Source organism: Brienomyrus brachyistius, chromosome 14 (genome assembly GCF_023856365.1).
Source record: "Brienomyrus brachyistius isolate T26 chromosome 14, BBRACH_0.4, whole genome shotgun sequence".
Classification (NCBI taxonomy): domain Eukaryota; kingdom Metazoa; phylum Chordata; class Actinopteri; order Osteoglossiformes; family Mormyridae; genus Brienomyrus; species Brienomyrus brachyistius.
This window is the reverse complement of record NC_064546.1, coordinates 9,920,283-9,940,752: the sequence shown is the minus strand read 5'-3', so window position 1 is coordinate 9,940,752 and position 20,470 is coordinate 9,920,283. Positions and strand designations below refer to the sequence as shown.

At 39.3% G+C, this 20,470-nt stretch overlaps 2 protein-coding genes across 3 annotated transcripts in view; both read right to left on the bottom strand.

Annotated features, from left to right (window-relative positions):
- Nucleotides 1-3,295: 3,295 nt before the first annotated feature.
- On the bottom strand, nucleotides 3,296-5,894 carry tmem18 (transmembrane protein 18). The gene is made up of 5 exons (XM_048975411.1): nucleotides 5,653-5,894; nucleotides 5,088-5,205; nucleotides 4,460-4,514; nucleotides 4,164-4,257; nucleotides 3,296-3,966 (listed from the first exon to the last, which is right to left on the bottom strand). The coding sequence occupies exons 1-5, from the start codon at nucleotides 5,734-5,736 to the stop codon at nucleotides 3,868-3,870; spliced, it is 450 nt and encodes a 149-aa protein (XP_048831368.1). The 5' UTR covers nucleotides 5,737-5,894; the 3' UTR covers nucleotides 3,296-3,867.
- A 4,147-nt stretch (nucleotides 5,895-10,041) lies between these two features.
- The window catches only part of LOC125707951 (transcriptional-regulating factor 1-like), a 33,677-nt gene continuing 23,248 nt past the window's right edge, over nucleotides 10,042-20,470 (bottom strand). For both annotated transcript variants that reach the window (XM_048975395.1, XM_048975396.1), the window contains exons 7-16: nucleotides 20,070-20,382; nucleotides 19,343-19,409; nucleotides 19,072-19,211; nucleotides 18,854-18,957; nucleotides 18,351-18,426; nucleotides 17,902-17,990; nucleotides 16,941-17,054; nucleotides 16,593-16,745; nucleotides 16,074-16,276; nucleotides 10,042-14,743 (exon numbers count right to left, since the gene is read on the bottom strand). In XM_048975395.1, the coding sequence (XP_048831352.1) occupies nucleotides 14,416-14,743; nucleotides 16,074-16,276; nucleotides 16,593-16,745; nucleotides 16,941-17,054; nucleotides 17,902-17,990; nucleotides 18,351-18,426; nucleotides 18,854-18,957; nucleotides 19,072-19,211; nucleotides 19,343-19,409; nucleotides 20,070-20,382 (1,587 nt within the window). In that variant the 3' untranslated portion in view covers nucleotides 10,042-14,415. The remainder of the gene's footprint in view (nucleotides 14,744-16,073; nucleotides 16,277-16,592; nucleotides 16,746-16,940; nucleotides 17,055-17,901; nucleotides 17,991-18,350; nucleotides 18,427-18,853; nucleotides 18,958-19,071; nucleotides 19,212-19,342; nucleotides 19,410-20,069; nucleotides 20,383-20,470) is intronic.

Here is a 20,470-nt window from a genome sequence, read left to right as displayed (position 1 = left end):
CCCAGCTACAGTCCGGGCCCACAAGATATGGCCCATAAAATGGACTTTCAAATGAATGAGGTTACCATGTTGATGTGACTGTTGCTGAAATTTCTAGCCAAAGTGGGCCTTCCTGAAGATGCCTTTTTGTCCCTGGACAATTCCAGTTCATTTATTTGGTAAATGCTTTTCTTCAGAGTGATCAGACAATTTGTAGTAACTCAGTTAATTTCCAGGTTGGTTGTTCAATAGAACACCATGCAGTAAAACTAATTTAGAATCATCTTAAATTGTTTCACCTAGTATGGAAATGTATATCCGGGTTATTAAACAGTTCACTGCTTCATTCTGATGCATAATGTGAAATGTTCACTGGATTAAAACGATTTACTGAATTTATTATTAACTTAATGCAGAAGCACTGCTTTTTACCTGCTACTGCTTGTATTGGAAAAACTCTTTTGTATGTTTGCTGTGGAGAACCTTGTCCCAAAGCAAAAAATACACACTATCATGTGGAAGCTAGCAAAACGCATCAGCTTTAGTATAAATAATAGTGCAATGATAATATGAGTAATATCACAGGCCACATAAACAGATATGCAAGGCATCTTGGTTGTTCAATGAATCAACTGACTCAGTTTCTTCTCAGTTGATTTCAGCCCAGACCCTTCTAAACACATAAGATACTCACACAATCAGTAGGTACATGTTGCTACCTTCCAAAACCAAACCTACACCCTTATTTTAGATTTTATGCACTGATATCTGTAAATGTAAAACAAGCATGAATCTTTTAGCACGGGGCCACACGAGAATAAGTGAGGCTTTTTTGTTATGAAGGAGTTGGTCCTTCAAGATACAAGGTTCAAGCACCTGAAGTATAACCATAGCAACTTCATTTATTGTGAAAGAACACAGAAATGCAGTTTTAAAAAATGTCCGGCTTACAGTTCACACAACAACTTGTGTAAGCTACTATACAAAGGCTGACTCTATAACAGAGACTAGAGGTGGATATCCCGCGACCCAATAGGATATGCGGTTTGGAAAATGGATGGATGGATAGAGGTGGATATTGTTTTTTTTTTTTAATTTACCCTTTTGAATTTATAGCAGATGTACTAAGCAGGTTAAAACAATAGTCCTTATTCCAGATTTAGGTTGAAGTCTTCATTGTGTGAGGTTGGTGGTCTCATTCATTTAAACGCTTGGAATGCTAATATTCGTTGAATGTATCGTTCTTGGCATTAATTTAAAGGGTACGCAAGTTTACGTTTGACTTCAGTCCAGCTAGAAAAGAGTTTTGCCAGCACACACCTTTTATCTACTTGATAATGAATAGTAGATTATTTTCAAAAATGAGCATACTATACTTCCCCCACCCACCCTAAATATCTTGCTACTATTTCACTCATCATTGCTTTGTGAATCATTTCTATTGCTAACCCGATAATAGCTAGTTATGCCTTTTATCCATTTTGGTGAAAAGCATATAATCTTGTAATGACTAAATTCAGCCTCCCTTTAAACAATCCATCCATCTTCATCTGCTCATCCTGATCAGAGACACAGGTCTCCTAACCCGCTAAGTTTGATTTAGCCTAAGCAGTTTTAAGCTTTGGGACATTGGCATCTGCTGACATTCCAGGTTAGCTGGTCTTATGCTACTTTTGAAGCTAAAGGATTCTCCATTTTCTGTGTGAAAGGTTATCACTTAACACCAAGACTAGATTCAATGGTGTGCTTTATGAGTCCTCCAAATGGACTAATTAAACCACTGTTTAAACCAAAATTTAGATCTTTTCAATGGGGTTTTGCATAAATTTGTAAATAGAAAATTTCCTCAGCAGCCTTTAACCTAGTATTTGAGTAATCGTTATGTTTGACTGACCAGAGAGCAACACCACCCTAATCATACTTAGCTGTCAATCCTGGTGTTTCACCAAAAAGAGGGTTTGAGAGTCATCCATACACCAGTCTGGGTCATAAGTAAAGAATAAACTTGCGATATCATTTTAAAACCCTGAATTTGTTTTGGATGTACTATGGAATTATAACACAACATAAAAATATATAATAGTGACTAAAAAACTAATATGTAACCATATATATAAGATATGTATAGGGGTACATAAATGAACACACAACATACACACACACACATATATATATATATATAAATAATGATATTTTATTTTTACTTTATGCCTCCCTTAACTAGAGTAAGTTGTCTGCGAAGGGCATCCACCTGTAGCAGCACCCAGGGAACAAACAAACAAACAAATAAATTTACATCTATATTGTGTGTGTATGTATATATTATATATACACACACACACACACACACACACACACACAATATATATATATATTGTTCTATATTTGAATAAATAATCACAAATAAAATACCCTGATATATTACTACTGTGAATTTAAGTCCTGACTTCCCAGGAATCCCCGGGATGTTTCTGGCTTCCTGGAAGCATATTTGCGCCACTCTGCTTTCGAAGGGATGGAGTAGCATCTCATTTTCCATATTTTGAATAAGACAAACAAAAAAAAAAAGCTCCCCTGACGTTGCTGGCTCTGGACTGTAATGCATCCTGTAATCAAAGAACGGAAATGAGAAGGAAGCAGACAGCGGCATGCAGGGCTCTGACTGGAAAAGCATCAGTCCTTCTAATGCATATGGAATTCTGAGAATCAAAGTTAAATTCCAGTAATAAGCAAACACTTTAGGATCTGATGATCTGATCATAGTAATTAAAAACTATAAATATGAGCATGTCGATCAGTATGTATAAATACGATTTATACAGACTAAACCACTTACATTTTGTTTTAAAAGTAACACTTGAGTCATCAGCTGCTGAAAATCCTTTGGAAAAGTGTGTACAGGACTTTGACATCAGTCCCATAATCCGAATCACCTTGGAAAAGACTATTCAAAAAATATTGTGTGAATGATATCTCCCATAGTTCCTCCGCAGGGACCCTGACATGCCTAAACAAACTTCTCTGAAGCCACCACACTGAAGTTGCATCAGGTTGCATTGAGAAAGCAGGCCCACTAGGATACAAGTGTGCCTGACAAAGATTATCCTCAGCTGAGTCAGTGAGTGACACCAGCAATTATCCCTGTACCTGCTGGCTGGGCCATCTAGACGGTCTGTAAGACTAATCTCAACATGATTAAGAAGGTCGATCCCAGTCTTAAACAGCTACTACACGTGTAACATGTCTCGTGCTGAAAAAAGGTGTGTGCATACCATTAACAACGACCCATCTTTCAACGATAAATTGGAAGCCACTATTTTTACACAGTAGTGCCACCTTGTGGCCATGACCAATTTTATTTAGTGATCTGTCAATTTTATATTCATTTCATATGGGATATTTACTGCCTTCTGTCATATGTACAATATCACTGCATCCACTTTAGTAGCAAAAATTAATTCAAATTAAAAATGCCTGACACCAAAATGAACTTTATACAAAGGCCTCACCTAAAAATATGCAAATAACTGACAGTTCTGTGCACCAAATAATTTCCTTGAGATATTTCCAAAAATAAAGGCCGTATTTACAAAAAACATTTTCCATCAAAATTATAATAGAATGCCATCCATATATCCATTCAGCATTTGGTCTTTATATAAAACAATAACATATAGCCAAACTCTTAATATAAACACCTTTAGTTACAACTTAATTACAATGATAGTGTTTGCTTTTCAATTTACAGTACGATTTACACTTAAAAAATACAGTGATTTGCCAACATTTCTCCATTTTGATATATACCTTAACATTTGCCTTACTGGCATAACAGTATTATTGCAACATACAAATTACACTTTTCATTGCACATTTTTTCCTCAAAAATCATTCTTTTTTCTTCCTGCTTTCTCTAGCCACTTTCCTTTTCAGCTGCAGAGTTTTAAGTTCTGTCATTGTTGCAAAAGTCTTGTAAACCCACACTCCCTTTAAAACAAAAATAGTGGAAAATTCCTGGTGTAAGTATCTATCATTTTGGTTAGTCAAAATTAATACACCACAGGCTAATGAACTGGCTACAATCAACAGGCTAATTAAAAATGCCTTTATTCAGCTATTTAATAATAAAACATTTTATTATGGAATACGTATAATAATAAGCATTAAATATTTAAAAGACTTACCACAATCACCATTGTGTTTATTAGAAGAGGAGCAGAGAAAATTAATGATATGAACATCCCATTGGAGTCAAAATATTGGTACTTTGAGAATGACCTTGTAAAGAAAAATACAAGATAAAAATTAGATTTCCTATAATTCATCTGCACACTATAAAACAGCTTTCACTTAGACATTTCTCTATGTCCTTTTTTAACTTGACTGACTCATCGTATGACAAATATGGAGAGAAATTAATAAATGAATAATGAAAGTTATTGGTGAACTTTGGTTAGAACTGTACAGAACTAATACATACCTCCAATGCATAGCAGCAAACTCATTTAAATATTCTGCACTGTACACCAATCCAACTAAAAAGAAATAAATAGATATGTTCAAGTAATATATTACCTTGATATGTAGGAATATTAGCATTACGAGCTTGGAGGGAACAAAAATATCAGACTGATTTTGGGTCCCCGAGGGCACAGTTCAGAAACATGGTTCTACCCGCTTATTCTACTCAAGGTCACAGTGGGGTCTCACAGGACACCAGGGACACAATGTCAGTACATCACCCACTATGGGAAATTTAAAGACAAAAATCAGCTAAAGTGCATGGCAATGAACAGTGGGGGGAAAACAGAGTACCCAGAGGAAACCCGCACAGACACAAAGCAAACAACGTAAGGAAACAACGCCACCCAGAGTCACCAGGCAACCCCTATATTTAGAATAGAAATGCTCAATTAACAGAATAAAATTACATTGACGATAACAACCCAGATGACTTATTCGTAATTGATAATAATTGCAATAATAACAATGGCTCTAAAACACCCTTGATTAAAATCTCCTTTATAAGTCATCCCATAACTGGAAAAAGATTTCACTGTTTTCAGCCAAAAAACGACGATACGATAATTTCTACTATAGCTACTTACCCAATACAAAGAAATGACAGATCTGCAGTCGATAAAACCTGAATGTTAAGAGTGTGGTGGTAAAACACAGAACGTGAAAGAACAGCAGCCCGATCAACCAGGACTCTGACCAGTCCACCTGGAAAAAAAAACGTAATTATTCACTACATCTTATCTAATTAAAATATTCTGAATAAATTATCCAAAATATACTAGCATACATTTAAGGCGTAATGATTCATACAATATTATAACTACTGAGCATAGTGTAACGACACAAGTACAGTTTTGCTGGCTGAAGGGAGACAAGTGTGCACATTTACATATATGTAACAGTTTTATTATCTTGTAAATAGTCTGTTAGGTTTGCAAAGTACTCCAACGCTTTTGGTGTAGGTAATTTTAGGTTTATAATGGAATAATACAGATTTGCTCTAAGATTTCTTGCGGGAGCATTAGCGTCGGAAAAAGAGCAAAGTATCACGCCAGATGCGTGCGTGTATGTGTGTATATTAAAGTATATGTGTATATTATACATACTTCAGGGCTAACTATTAACATTAGCTGCTAGCTCACGCGTACTTACAGAAACCAGGAATGTCCACAGCGAAGTTATTCTCATATTACTAATGCCATCGATTGGGATAGAGCTGCTATTTTGTTTGGCCATCTCAGAAAAAACGTAAAATCGAACGCTGAACAGAGTTTAAAGATTATTACATAAAAGACCATTAACATATGTAGCTAAATGGCCACAAACTAAGACACCCTCCAAACAATCGTCAAACAGACACGAAACCCTAGTCGCATAAGAAATACGTCACGTAGAATACGTCATACGTAGTGCATTGGGCAGCCGAAAGTGACGGAGGAATGGTTATGCCACGTTTGTTGGTTAAAGTCACCTCTTTCCCTATTCCCATTCTTGAAATTTCAGCCGGAATTTCATACAGAAACATAATTGTAGGACAGTATCAGTTCATCAGTATCTGCTCGCCTTTTGGGTAATCAAAAGTATGTCGCATGAAAACTACAAAACTTATTAAACATTTTTAAAATATTGGTTAAAAGTGTTTTTAGTTTCCAATAAGTAGCCAATAACAACTGCAAGACAGAAGAAGGCCTGTACAAGATACGGTAGAACCTAAGATCTGACAAGATATTTTAAAAATAGCTCCAAGGGAGTCCAGTACGAACTCAGTCTTTGTGGAAAATAAAAGAGTATCCAATAGTGCCAAGTGAAACCATTTCAATATACCAGTCTCCAAGAATAGAGAACTGGGGAGAGACCGTGTTAGCATGAAGTTGAAGTCATATAAACGCGGAAAGGCGTTTTGAGCCTGAGCTCAGCGTATTGAAAGAACGACAAGTAGACATTAATGAAGTTCTTTTGTATCATCGGTAGCTGTCGACAGCTAACAACGGTAGTCTTTTGGGGGAAATAATCATAACATCGCCTCTGAGCCGTTGTGAGATAATGAACATAGCGCAATGTTTTTCTTTGATAAAACCTACAATCATGAACACACTGCCCTACAGTATTCTGACACTGCATTACCATCAACGACCGGAGGGGGTGCTGAACACCTTCAACACCCCTACTTCTAGCACTAATGTTTCAAGTGTTCCTGGAAGAGATGGTGCTTTATACTTTTATTAAAGGTTGTAAGGGAACCACAAACGACACTGTGCTATCACACTTTGTTGTACTTTATAACATGTTTATTGAATACTCTAATATTATGTTTATCGGGATATTCTTTTAGTGAATTTGTTTGCACTATTTGCCTGCTGCCTTTGCACTTTGTCTGTTTGGCACTATATTTATGTTTGGCTGTGCACTACGTTCTGACTTTATGCACCAGAATTTCTCCTTGCGATAATCTTGATGTTAATCTTATCTTAACTTTATAATAAATGTAATAATGCATGCTTTGCAATATAATCAATACAACACGGATGAGAACACCTGGCTTCAGCTATATGATGTAGAGTAGGCCACAGTGTTCATGGCCTTGATTGGCTTGCATTCTTCTTATTCACAATTAATTTCACTCAAGCACAGACAGTAGGTGATGGTACTCCACTTAGCGTGCAAGAATATCTGTCAAATCAAGAAGAAATTAAACATTCGTAAAGCAAATAAAGAGAGTTTGAGCACGATATTGTGCTTGCAAGTTTCATACTTGCACAAAATGTTATTTTCGCTTTGTGTTTTACTGCCCTCAAGTTTTGCCATGGATGTGACGTCATACGTAAGATGCATGCCATAAAACACTGATCTGGATGTACAAAGTTTCAGTTTACTTTTTATAAAACATTCATACTAATGATTGTCTTCTTTAATCACAGTATCCTAGCAACATGTACATCATACGTCATATACTAATAATGAAGAACATGCTGTGCATTTTTCATCAAGAATGTTCATTTCATTAATGTCACTGTGCACAATATCAACGACTGAAATGGAATTTGGTGCATTTGTGTGCATCTGTACACTTAGGTTAAGAAACACTGTACTAAAAGAATTATGGGACAGTTCACTAAAAACATCTTTTTCTACAATCAGCAACTGAGAGTCAGTCACACATTGCATTTCAAAACCATTTTTAACAATCTCTTAATTTTGTGATTTGGGTGAAATAAGAAATAAGAACAGTGAAATAAGACAACCAAGAAGATTTTAAAATCTTGGCTACGTTGTAATGGGTCAAATCTGTGAAATTTCAATACAATCATTGATTTTACATCAGGGACAGAAGTGCAATCGCAAGACAATGAGACCTCTAGGTCCTTTGACTGACTGAATATTATGATCTCCACTCCAAAATGCTAACCTTAGAAAACAATTTGAAACTTCCCTAAAGGCTTCATACGCGAACATGAGTTTTCATCTGAGGTTTCCAAACCATTAAGTATGAAACATAGGTAGCTTTGTGAACATTATTTAAGTTTTCTAAAGTTTCACATTTTAAAAAGCAATTCAAAGAACAATGAAAACTGTCAAGTCCAAATTAAGCCGTGAAAACTACTGAATCTCTCAAATAGATCAGATGCTTTAAAAAAAGGCAAATCCATTTTATATGCTTATTTTGGAGAGAGTGACGGAAAAAAGGATAAATGTGAAATTTAAAAAAATGATTCAAGGAGCTTAATGCAACGACCCTCAAAACTTCAAAACAATAATACAAAACAAACCTATAGGTTTTCAGTTATAGGCACCAAAATCTAAGACCATCATCACAGCAATGTGCCAATGACTCCAAAATTCAATACATCACATTCATTACTAACTGGTGCTCAGAGAGTCATCAGTTGGAGGGTCTTGTTCCAGTAGTGCATAGGATCGTGGGTGCTCAGTCCCATCAGGCTTTGGAATTTGTTCCCTGGAAGGCAGACGCTAAGTTGACTGCAGCTGAGATGGGTGTAGAGTAGCCTGCTGTTAAGTTCTGCAGCCCAACCACCAGACATTTCCAGCTGAATCGCAGAGCCTTGCCCAGGTTCTGGCAGACAGAAGCAAACAATCATATAAAGGTGAAGGCAAATATTAAAGAAATTACAGGATTTAATGAAACAAGTGAATCATAGTCAAATAGAAGCTAAGGTATAAACTGAAGTAAAATCTGTAGTTGTAATGCATCCAGGTCAGTTTAATCTCACTTTCAGCCCTGATAGTAAGCAGGGCAATGTCAGCCGGGTACAGTTTGGGTACGGTTTGCATACTTTACAATGGAAAATTGCCAGTTTGCTGTATGGACTGGGTACGAATCGGTTCTTGGTAGCAGTGGAAAAGCAGCATTAGAGCTGCCGTTTCGCTTATCTCAGCATCTTTGGTGTGTGGGAGGAGACACAAGGAATGGAGAACGTGGAAACTCCAAATATATACAGAGCAATGGGTGGGATTAAATTCACAACCCATGAGGTGAGGGGAACCGTGCTACACCCTGTGAAACAACTCAGCTAGTATATCGTTGTTCCTTAAGTCACTCATGTAGCTAATTACTAAAAAATAATGACCTGTACCGTGTGCTTAAATCCTTTCTCCTGAAGCACAGATCAGCTAACATGGGGTTCACATTTTTGTTTATTGACTTGCACATGCAGGGTCTACATGATTTTAACCCGCTATTGTACTGCAAGAATTCAACTACAGAAACTAATGCCGATTTGGAGAGATTGTATAAATACAGGACAGAAAAAATCTGTATCATTTTTCTTGCTGAAAGCGAACCCTACGTACAATGCGCATATCATTGTGTGCATGGCAACTTGGGTGCTCACGAGGAGTGAAGTCCTTTTAATAACGCCCCAAGTACACGTCTTTACACACTGTACATCGTGTATGATCAAAGGTTAGGCTTTATAAATCTACCCTTTACTGTGCTCAGGAGAGCGCTGTTCTCATCCTGATACAATTTAGATTAAATTTGCAGGACAAAAACTGAAATGGTCAACAAATATTTTATGGTAACCGGACTTCTAATATATACAAATATCCGTCAAATAAATATAATTTTGAAAAGTTTGACTCTACGGTGCATACGTCCGATTAATACTTATAGTGATTTCGATAACGTAGCTTGTGTCGCTTTAACATTTTCTCGTGTGTGGTTCTTCTAATGATGTATTTACTTATGAACGTTCCATGCTACGTTAATTATTACCTTTGACTCGGGGATCTTAGAGTTTGTTTTTCATCCCGTTATTTCATTATACTATACGCTGAATGTCTCCTAATGTAATGTAATAACTACATAAATTGCAGCCTAATGTGTTCAGGAAAACACATATGATGTCGTTCGCAGTACACATTAAATGTTTGTAAATAATCTGACCGATTTAAATACATGGGACTCGAAACAATGTCCTTCACTTTATATAATATTCCATAAATAGTCTCTCCTTGCCCATATACTGTACAGAGTTTTGACGTCCAATTTAATTTAGTCCAGCCTAATAAACCAACCTTTCTATATTTCTTATTCCTTTTTTTCCTCTTATTTTTCTTTTCCTTTTTCCTTCTTTCAGCTTCTTCGTCATCTTCTATCAATGGCTCATATTTTTCCGGCAGGAAAGATAAATGAACAGGCTTAGAGCATTTTTTGCCCATTTTTTCGGTTCGCTGCTTCGCATTTTGGTCTATGGGAATTTCGTTGTTCCCTGTACCAGCCGCAAGGTCACGCTTCTCTCTTTCGTTGTTCTGTAGATTGAAATCTACTTTTTCGGTATCCATGGCAATTCCACATGTGTCTTCCAGGCTTGATTCAGAATTATTAGTGTTTTGATCCGCTCTTTCCTTAACATAATATCGTAAAATTCTTGTGTGCGAACTTTTTACGTACCCCACTTACGTCAGACCTTTATTGCGCGCACACACACACACACACACACACACGCACACACACACACACACACACAGAGTGAGAGAGAGAGAGAGCACAGTTTATCCAGTCTGGACAACAAGCTGTAAAGTACAATAAATGTTACAAGTACTGTATTGCACTCGATGCCGCTAAAGGCCAAAGTTCGAAGACAAACTGCACTGAAGTTTCCCTCCGCACTCCTTTGTATTAATAATGAATCAGACAATGAGTAGAGGACTAAAATGTGATTTTTAAAAAAATTTCCCATATGGAATATTGAATTATTTTTCACAAAAATACAGATCATTTTAATATTAATTCCGTTTTAAAACAACAATAAATAAGCAAATAGATTCATTTGACAAGCCTCATATTTCTTGGCAATGTCTAGGAATGGCCCACAACTACACCATCCATCCATCCATCCATCCATCCATCCATCCATCCATCCAAACAACTTAATGCAGCTCTCACTCCAGGGCTGTTATACTGAGGTCCATGTTTCACTTGTTTCGTCCCATAGCTGTAGCACGTGTGGTTTGTGAATGTGATTGAGCCCCAGAATTCCCACTCAGACTCTCCCTGCCTAGGCTCCAAGTCAAACATGCCATACAAAGGCTAAACATACAGGATACAGATAACACCTCTGCCCATCTGAGTAATGCCTGCAGCTATTGGTGGATTTAATACGGTCAACCAATCACCTTCTGTGTTATTATGTTTCTTAATGAAATAGGCTTGGACAGAGAACAAAAAATATCAGACTTAGCAAGACAGAAGGTCATCGCAGCATTAAGTGAAAGAAATAACCTGAATCATCTCTTTACATGTATCTTCTATGAATACAGTTGCTGTTACCCACACTGAATATTAGTCTCCACTATCGGTTGTCATTATTGCCTTTATCCAGCAGTTTTGCAACTGCCCCATAAACAGAATTAAAAGGGCACCATGTGACCTGCACACTTAGCAGCAGCCTTCGGATCTCTCGAATCTGGCATGCGAAGTGACAGGCTGCTTAGGCAATAGTGAATGACTGAACGATAACCTTTGGAGTTTATAAAAAAACGTTGGTTTTCCTAGACGGCCTTTGCACATAGCAATGGCTCCATAGGAGTAAATGTCTGTCCCACAAGCAACATGGGATTAATATCCCACATATTTTGACAGAACACGGCATTCAAAAGGTGTTAAAATATTTTTATCAATACAAAGAAAGATAATTTCACTGTACAAAAGCTTTTCAGTCAAAAAAAAATCCAGGTTAAAAAAAAAAAATCCTTGGCAACCGTGCGTACAAACACAAGCAATTATATTACCTTACATTTTTACAAAACAGACTCACAAAACAGAAATTTCTCAATTTCCCATTATTTCTGATTATCCTTATTACCTTGTGGCATAATTAAAGCTGTGGTATTCGATCTTTTGACAGGGATGCCCTGGGGCGCAATATTACGCGGCGAATGGGCGCCGAGTGGGGGCAGGGGAGCGAGTCCAGGGAGTTGGGGAAGCGAGGGATTTATTGGAGAAATGAGGGTTTTATTGGGGGAACAGCAAGGCTCACGGGGAAAACCAGGTAGCAATGTCAATGACAGGACTAGGGGAAGACACACATGGAGGCACTTAAATACACCAGACTACATTGAACAAGACTAGACACAGCTGGTAACACAGGGATTCTACACAAGGTAGCGAGGGGGGGGGGGGGGCGTGGCACACGGGAGGTTCGGACGAGCGGGGCATGACACTATTTATTTATCCTTTTAATAAGTATTTATTTAAATATTTGACAATTCATTTTAAACAAAACCTGGTTGTTTCTCCAGTTAAGGAGCATGCAAAACAAATGGCGATTGGTAACTACAGAAGTGTAAGAAATAACATAGAAAGACCACTCAAATAGGCCTTTACCATTCTTTGGCTACATCAAAATTTCCTGGCGGATGTGGCATATTTTTTCTGCTCCTAGGTTACTTGCAAATGATTCCAGTGTGGCTTGACTAGTCCCAGTGAGAGTTCAGCCAGACACCATCTGACAAATTACATTACTTTGGGCAATATAATTCCTGTATCGAACAGGAAGTTTTGGAAACTGCAGGCATTGTTCTAGAGGGAAACCCAGTGCTTGGATCATCAGAATCATCTCAGTGAAGGATAGTGGCTATACTCCTCAGATTGCTGTGTCTACATAACAAAGGTCTACAGGGACACTAAAGGCATATGCTTATATCTCCCTGCCACATGTCAGGAGCAAAAAAACAAAATAGAAAAGAAAAAAAAATAACCCATAAAGTATTTAATGTCCAATACTGTATTTGTAGCTGTATGCAATTTTTGACGCTAATTTCATTCACAATTTCACCCAACCATCCAAGGAAACAATGGAGACTTGGTGTACAAGTGCTCAGTTGAAGAAGTCAGTAAGACTTGTGCTGAATAAAATCGAAGGTAAATAAAAGAAATATGTAACATTCAAGTAAACATCTTGAGGCTGCGGGAGTTTTGGTATTACACTACAGTGAAAATAATACTTGGTTAAGAAATGCAATTGAAGTACAGTATTTTCTGAACAGAGTAAAATGCCTGTATCACAAAGCAGGATTTCTTGCTTTCCGGATAACTTGTCGTATTTAAGGTGGTCAGAGCTAAAAGTAAGTGAACAGAAGACCATTTAAACCGGGGTACCTTAAATCCGGCTTTGTGATACAGACCCCGGGAAACATATAAACATTTATACACTGTCAACTTCAGCGACGTAACATTAACTGGAAAGAAATGAGTTGGCTTTGGAACTGGCAACCAAGTGAATGATAGGCTTTTCCTAAATCATAGTAAATGCGAATAAATATAGGAGGAGATAAATAAGATATACAATGGTATTACTGCAAAATTTAAAAATCGTAAACCACTGAACCAGAAATTTTCTTTTTATAAACGTCTCTCTTACATATTAACATAAATTCATTTCCCATGCTTTGGTGGACCCAACGAATAGCCTTTAAACCAGTCTTTTATATATATTTTTTTTCAGTAGTGCAACAAAGAAAAGGAATATTACGCCCTACTAGCTAAATGTATATGTATTTAAAATAAAGATTTTACATTCATATTCATGACCTATTTCGTACCAAAAATAAAGTCTTTATTTGAATGCGCAGGCACAGCATGGCAGTTTAATCCCAAGTGCAATAAAAAATGCCAGCGACTATTTGTGCATCATTCTTGTGAACTTGTCAATAATGACAGGCACATTAAAGAAAGGCAGAGATGTATATAGAGGCGGAAGACATCTACGTCATCATAGAGGTTGTGCACATTTATAATTATGCAGTATGCGGGAATTGGCATAAAAGATTTTTCTGCAATACTTTAACAAGATAAAGCATTAGATAAACAGGAAGATGCAAGAGGGTGCCAATCTGTACTTCCTGGAGATGGTAACTGCTGCGTAGGCAGATACCTCAGTTCTTATTTGGAGCTACATGTTTTGATCTTTGACCTGGTCTCTGTTCTCCAACTTCTGTCTAGGGCAGTGTTTCCCAATACGGTCCTCGTTGGACCCACAGTCGGTCCATGTTTTTGCTCCCTCCGAACTCCCTGCCAGGCAGTTCACAAAAACGTGGACTGTCTGTGGGTCCCAAGGACCAGATTGGGAAGCACCGGTCTAGGACATCACCGTTCTGAGAACAGTGAGAACTGTGGTACCATGCTAAGAACCATATTTGATAGTCTTAAAAAAGATTCAGAGAACCTAGAATCCTTAATATATCTCATTAACATATTCGTGTATTTGTTATTCTGTATAAAAAAAGTCCAAAAAGATTTAATATAAAAACAAAGAAGCACAAAATCCAAACCAACCCTGAGAAAAAGAGAATAAACTCTGAATGCCTTCACTCTTTCAGCTTTTTGGACTCTCACTCAAAGTGTTCAACAAGGGCCTCCCTTCTGAAGCAAGGCCTTCTCTCCTGCCTACGGGGTCATTTAGTTCCCTTCTGCGTCTGCGTCACGGGACGTGCCACAAGAGGGCAGCCTTTCCCCATCTTCTCTTCCTCCTCCTCCTCTTCTTCCTCCTCCTCTCCCTCTTCCTCCGGGTGGTCGCTCTCCTCCCTAAGCCGCTTTACCAGGCCCATGTGGTCGATGGGGAGTTGGAGAAGAGCCATGGGCACCTGGGAGATGCGAGGGCTGGTGGACGCCCCCTCCACGGGCATGTGACCCACTGGCTTCTGGAGCCTCCAGACCTGCACGTCATCCTGCTGCCGGTGGGTCTTCATGTGGGCGTTACGGCTCTTGATTTTAAAAAACACCCTGCAGAATGACATGAGGCAGAAAACACAGAGAAATGGGCAACAGAAGCTGGAGCCAAAACGAAATATTAAACCATAATCGAACACAGCTTCCTCCACATTGCAGCAGTACTGTTTTGCCTACACAAAATCCAGGTAATCCAACGCGGATCATTTTCGGATTCAGAAAGTATAAATCCAGACCAGGATTTTGTTTCAACCAACCAGCTGAGCAGTTATGCTACTGGTAACGCTTTACTTGAGGGCACAAAAAAAATAAATAATAGTGAACAACACCCTACCACCCATATCATTATGGACCTTGCTTTGCGCATTGGCCGCAGTCATGGTGAAGCAGAAAAAAGCCTTCCTCAAACTGTTCCCACAAGGTGGAAGCATAGAATTGTTGAAAATGTATTGGTATGCTGAAGCATTAAGAATGCCCTTTATTGGAAATAAGGGGTCTAGCCTAACACTTGAAAAACAACCCCATACCATTATTCCTACTCCTACGTAAAACATTTTCACTTGACACAATGCAGTCAGGCGGGTAACGTTCGCCTGGCATCTGCCATCAGACCACCAGAAATAGAAGCATGATTCGTCAATCCATAGAACATGTTTCCACTGCCCCAGTGTGCAGTGGCGGTGTGCTTTACACCACTCCATCCAATGCTTGGTATTGCGCTTGGTGACGTGAGGCTTGCATGCAGCTGCTCGACCATGAAAGTCTATTCCATGGGGCTCCCAGTGCACTATTTTTCTGCTGGGGTTTAATACCAGAGGAAGTTTGGATCTCTGCAATTATTTAGTCAACAGAGCGTTGGCGACTTTTACACACTATGCGCCTCAGCACTCGGCGACCCCCCCGCTCTGTTAATTTACCTGCCATTTCGTGGCTAAGTTCCTGTTGTTCCTGAATGCTTCCATTTTGCAATAATACCACTTATGGTTGACCGTGGTATATCTAGCAGGGACTAAATTTCATGAACTGACATATTGCAAAGGTGGCATCCGATGACAGTACCACGCTTGAATTCACTGAGCACTTCAGAACAATGTTTGTAAACTTGACTGCATGACTAGGTGCTTGATTTTATATATTTGCGGCAAAGGAGCTGCATGGGTCCATATAGTGTATAGATTGTATTCAAACAGATTCATGGTGTGATATCACGTGTTGTAGCAGATTGACTGTAATATCTGTTTTTACACCAACATGAAAATCATTTAAGCGTCAATTTCTTTGACTGCTTAAGACATTCGCACAGTATCGCATATAGTATTTTAACTGAGCCAAGAAGGTATGAACACAATACATCCATAAACACAATACTCGAGGGACTTCTTACTTGCCGCACTCTTTGCAAGGGAAGAGAAGCGTGGAGTCAGTCTCCCCGCTGGTGGTGCTATGGGCCGGGGAGCTTTTCAGGGAGCTTGATACTGACTGGGCCTGTGCCTTGGGTTTGCTTCTGTCTGAGAGAGGCTTGGGGCATGAGCTCGGGCTGCTGTGAATTCGCCCATGTCCGCTCAAGGCTGGCTTAGAGGAGAAGACCTGTTGTGGAGAGATGATAACGTTAACCCAGAGATACTCTGATATTTATCTGAATGGGACTGCATTACTTTATATGACCAAGGATTTATATAGCTAGATGGCAAAGAAGTCATTTTTAAATATGAAGAAATTGCCTTTTTACAAGTGTCAAGTCACAGAAAATGTTACGAAAAACATACACATGCATGAAATTGCAATAAGCTTTAACTGACAGGAAAGACATTGAGTCACAGGATGCGTGTGTGGGGGTGTTAATATTGTTTCCATTGCTGTGTCGTCTGGTAGTAACAACGTCGGCCTCGGTGAGGACCCTCACCAAACCACAGCCAGGCACTTCACACACGAAAGTGCTCTTGGACAGGACCACGGTGCCATTGGTGGGGGGGTCTGACAGGTCAGGTGACCTGAGGGCTTTGGGCTCCCGCTCCTGGGACTTCTTCGCATCCAACTCCGCCTCGGCCCAGTCATTCTGAAGACAGCGGTGGGTAGCCGGTCAGGTTATCTTACCATTCCTTAATGAGCCATCCGGTCATTCAACCTATTGCACTAGAAAAAGGCGTCCAGCCTTCCTGCTTCTGCTTAGAGCAGGCTTCCCCCTCCGAAAGGACAGATTTGTTAACATTCTAATAAATAGTAACGAGGGAAGATGTGGATTGGTCATTACCGAGCTCTCGGGGACCAGGTCAGACGGGCATGTCTTCTGTTTCTTGCCCAAACTTGATATCTTTTTGCAGGTGTAGTAGTACTCGACACACTGTGCCACTGTCTTTGTTTTAACCTACAGAAGAAGAAGAAGCAAAGAAAATAGATAAACATGTCAAAGACATGTATTATCGAGTTCAGAAACTCATACGTTCATACTCTTATGATGAAACTGGCAGAGCACACTTCTATCTACTTTGGACATATCCTTCATCGGACTCTCACACCAGAGCACTACTGGTCCTGAAGATTAAAGGATTTACATTGAAAATATTCATTAAAAAAGCAGCAGAAGGCATAAGATTTGCCTAAATTCTTACCAAAACTGATTTCATATCAGATTCATGGAAGAGAACCCAGAAGATGCACTAGGAGGACTTTAGATCAGTGTTTCTTTACATTATAGTGGAGGATCTTCTGTAAGTAATTCAGGTCTGCACTTATTCAATATCTAAACAGGTATTATTAGCTGCACAAGGGAGCTTGAAAATAACGTACCTATATTATCTTCTGACAAGAACAGCATGCTTCACCAAGGCCATTGCTGAGAATCTCAGTAGACCTATTTTTCTAATCTAAGGTTTAGTGTTTAATGTCAAAGCTCTAAGCTTTAATGTGTAATTCTGTATCAGACCACCACACAAGACACTAGGAACAGAAAGGGCATCGCTCTAATATAATTCACTTCTCTTCAGCCAAACTCTAAGGCTTGATTTGTCACTCTCCTTTTGGCCTAAGTGGTTTCTTATTATAATTTTGTAACTTTCCAGGGGCTCATAACATGATAATTGATTACATAATCACTCCCTATGTACTTTCTCACCACACAAAACACTCCGCATTGTACTGTTACACATTCGTTTACAAATGGATTGCCTAAAAGCTTACTATTGTAACATAATAAGTGGAATAAAAGGAAATACCATTTTCTGTATGAGAAAGAAGTCCTTGTTGTGTATGATAAAGGCTTTATTGAACAGCTTCTTCTCCGCCACTGTCCACTTATCAGACCCTGCAAGACAAAGGGCAGAAACAGAACAGATTAATTTATTGTGTTCTTTCTAAATACACAAACAATAAAAAAATGTCTTCACTTGCACACTCAAGCAAAGTTGCAAAGTTTCTTTTATTATCATGAATGCAGTGATTCCAGTTAGGGTAAGAAGTGGAATCTGACATGAGTTTCAGTCAGGGGATTCTTAAGCATGCTGATTGAAAGCCTGAAAATCCAGACAGAAGGTCCTAAAGGCTTGGTATAAGGCCTACAAGGTCTCTAGGAGTTGATGTTGACTGGATGAAACTTTTAACAGTAATAATGGTGTGATAATCAAAGTCAATTTCCAGTAATTGAGAAACTGGGAGACCGACATACCTGCATAATGATAATCTGAAAGAGGGTTAGACTTATGTCTCACTGGCTTCAACACAAGCAATTTCTCCACGGTTGCCTGTCAAAAAACAAACAAACAGACCTGTTAACAGCCTCTGTGTCCAGATCTTTACAATTTCCAAGTAGAATTTTGTCACCTATAAAAGTGAACCTTATCAAACTCAATAAAGGAAACCGTTCTCAGAAATTATGATGAAACACAACTTAAATCTTAAAACAACGGGAAAAAAAATCATGGTTGACATTTTTATTCTTGCATTTCTGTCCACTTAATGATATTTTTGCTAATGAATGGAAAACTACTTGAACTAGTTCATTAAAAAAAAGCAAAAATCACAGGATAAGCCCTAAAATACTCCTGGTCATTTGCAAAATGCTGCATTTGGCTAAAACCCACATTTCAGTACAGTGTCCAGCCATCTTAGCTGGCATTTAGTCCTTATGTAAATTTGTGCTGTTGCTACTGTCTGCATGAGGACTCTTACCATGAAGTTCCCCCTGCATTCAAAAAGACAGTGGAGAGCTAGTTCAGTATTGGCGCCCCCTCCTGGCAGTATGCTGGAACACGCCATATTCACAAGATTGTCCACTGTTGGAGTGGTGGGAGTGCGTTAGGGACATTAGTATGAAACTGACTTGAAAATCAGGCAGATTATAAATCACAAAGCAGTCTATGGAGTCGTAGTCAGTGCCCCACAAGTACCTTTCTGCTGGGCAACTGGGCTGTCCAAGTCCCCCCAGGGGGTCCACAGAAGGCCAGCCTTGTGTATGTCCTTTTCCACCTGGGATGGTTCCTGCAAGTCGGGAATCACAGCCTGGAAACGGGGGCCGATGTTAATCCGCCTGCCAAGAATCGACACTGACCTCAGAACCAGGTGGCTGCCTCCATGGAATGCCAGTTAGTTTAAACTGTGTGAAAATTACTGTGGAATAGGGGGTGTTAGAGATGGGGGGGGGGGGGGGGTAGAGCTTACGGTTCAATGTCCACAGGCTTCTCTCCTGGGCCCAGTGTCGTCAATATAAGATTTCCAGAAGCGTTATCTGCCAATCACACACAAACAACTGTATACTCTACACTGACAACATACTTTGAAACACATCAAGTTCCAACCACAAACCTTACAATCGGTTTCCTTGTGCACTTAATTATTTCGGCTGGTGTGAAAACGTAATATTCAATATCAGTCAAAGGTCCAGACGCATCTACTGGAAATCATTTGTTTACCAATAACGTAATGACCCTAAGCACACCTCAAGGTTACGTAAGTATTGCATTATCTTTAGAACAAAGAGATGGAGTGCTGTGACAGATGACCTGGCCCCCACGATCCCCCAACCTAAACCATATAGAGCTGCTTGAAAATTATTGAAAAAAAAGGGTTGAAAAGTAAAAGCAAGGTAGCCAACTTGTGCTCAGAACTTGTGGAAACTCCTTTTGGACTGTTGGAGAAACATTCCAGGTGGCTACATCCAGAAGCTGGTTGAAAGAATGCCAAGAGTCTGCAATGCTGTCATCGAAGCTAAGGGGGGCTATTCTGAAGAGTCTAAAGTCTGAGAAAATTTTGTGATGTCCAGCACTTTAATATGTATTTCTTCATTGCCTCGAGGCCTTTTACTATAAGGTAAATAACATAGTTGAAACAGAGACAAATGCATTAAAAGCATGTGTGTTCCCATCAATTTGTGCACATACAAACTTACTTGTTTTGCAGATAATCACACGTGGAGGGACTGGGTTGAGGCTCCCTCCTGGTGGCCCTGGGCCTGTTTTAACATTGCTGAAGAGCCCAGATCCTTGTCGGACAGGGCTGAGCATGGGAGGTGGGGTGTAGGAGGTGGAGTCGCCCATGATGTGTGGTGAGCGTAGCTGGCTTTGGTACAGGATGGTGACTCTGGTCATGGAGGTGGGGCTGGATGTGGGAATGACCAGCGGCTGCAGGCGATGGCGGTTCTTCTTCTTGACTGGCCTGGCTGCCTGCCCCTCTACCTCTCCGGCACTCTCGCTTTTTAACATCTGCACAGCAGAAAGAGGCAGCCCGCCAAGTGAAACAAAGAGATTATGCCATGCGTTTGTTTGACACACAATCACTAGGTCAAAACAC

What these genes read in the sequence shown, in the direction of transcription:
- tmem18 (XM_048975411.1), bottom strand. Translation starts at nt 5,736, where the DNA reads ATGGCCAAACAAAATAGCAGCTCTATCCCAATCGATGGCATTAGTAAT. An exon ending in TGTGGACATTCCTGGTTTCT is followed by an intron (nt 5,206 to 5,652) that starts GTAAGTACGCGT and finishes TTTTTTTTCCAG; the next exon opens with GTGGACTGGTCAGAGTCCTG. An exon ending in CTGTCATTTCTTTGTATTGG is followed by an intron (nt 4,515 to 5,087) that starts GTAAGTAGCTAT and finishes ATTTCTTTTTAG; the next exon opens with TTGGATTGGTGTACAGTGCA.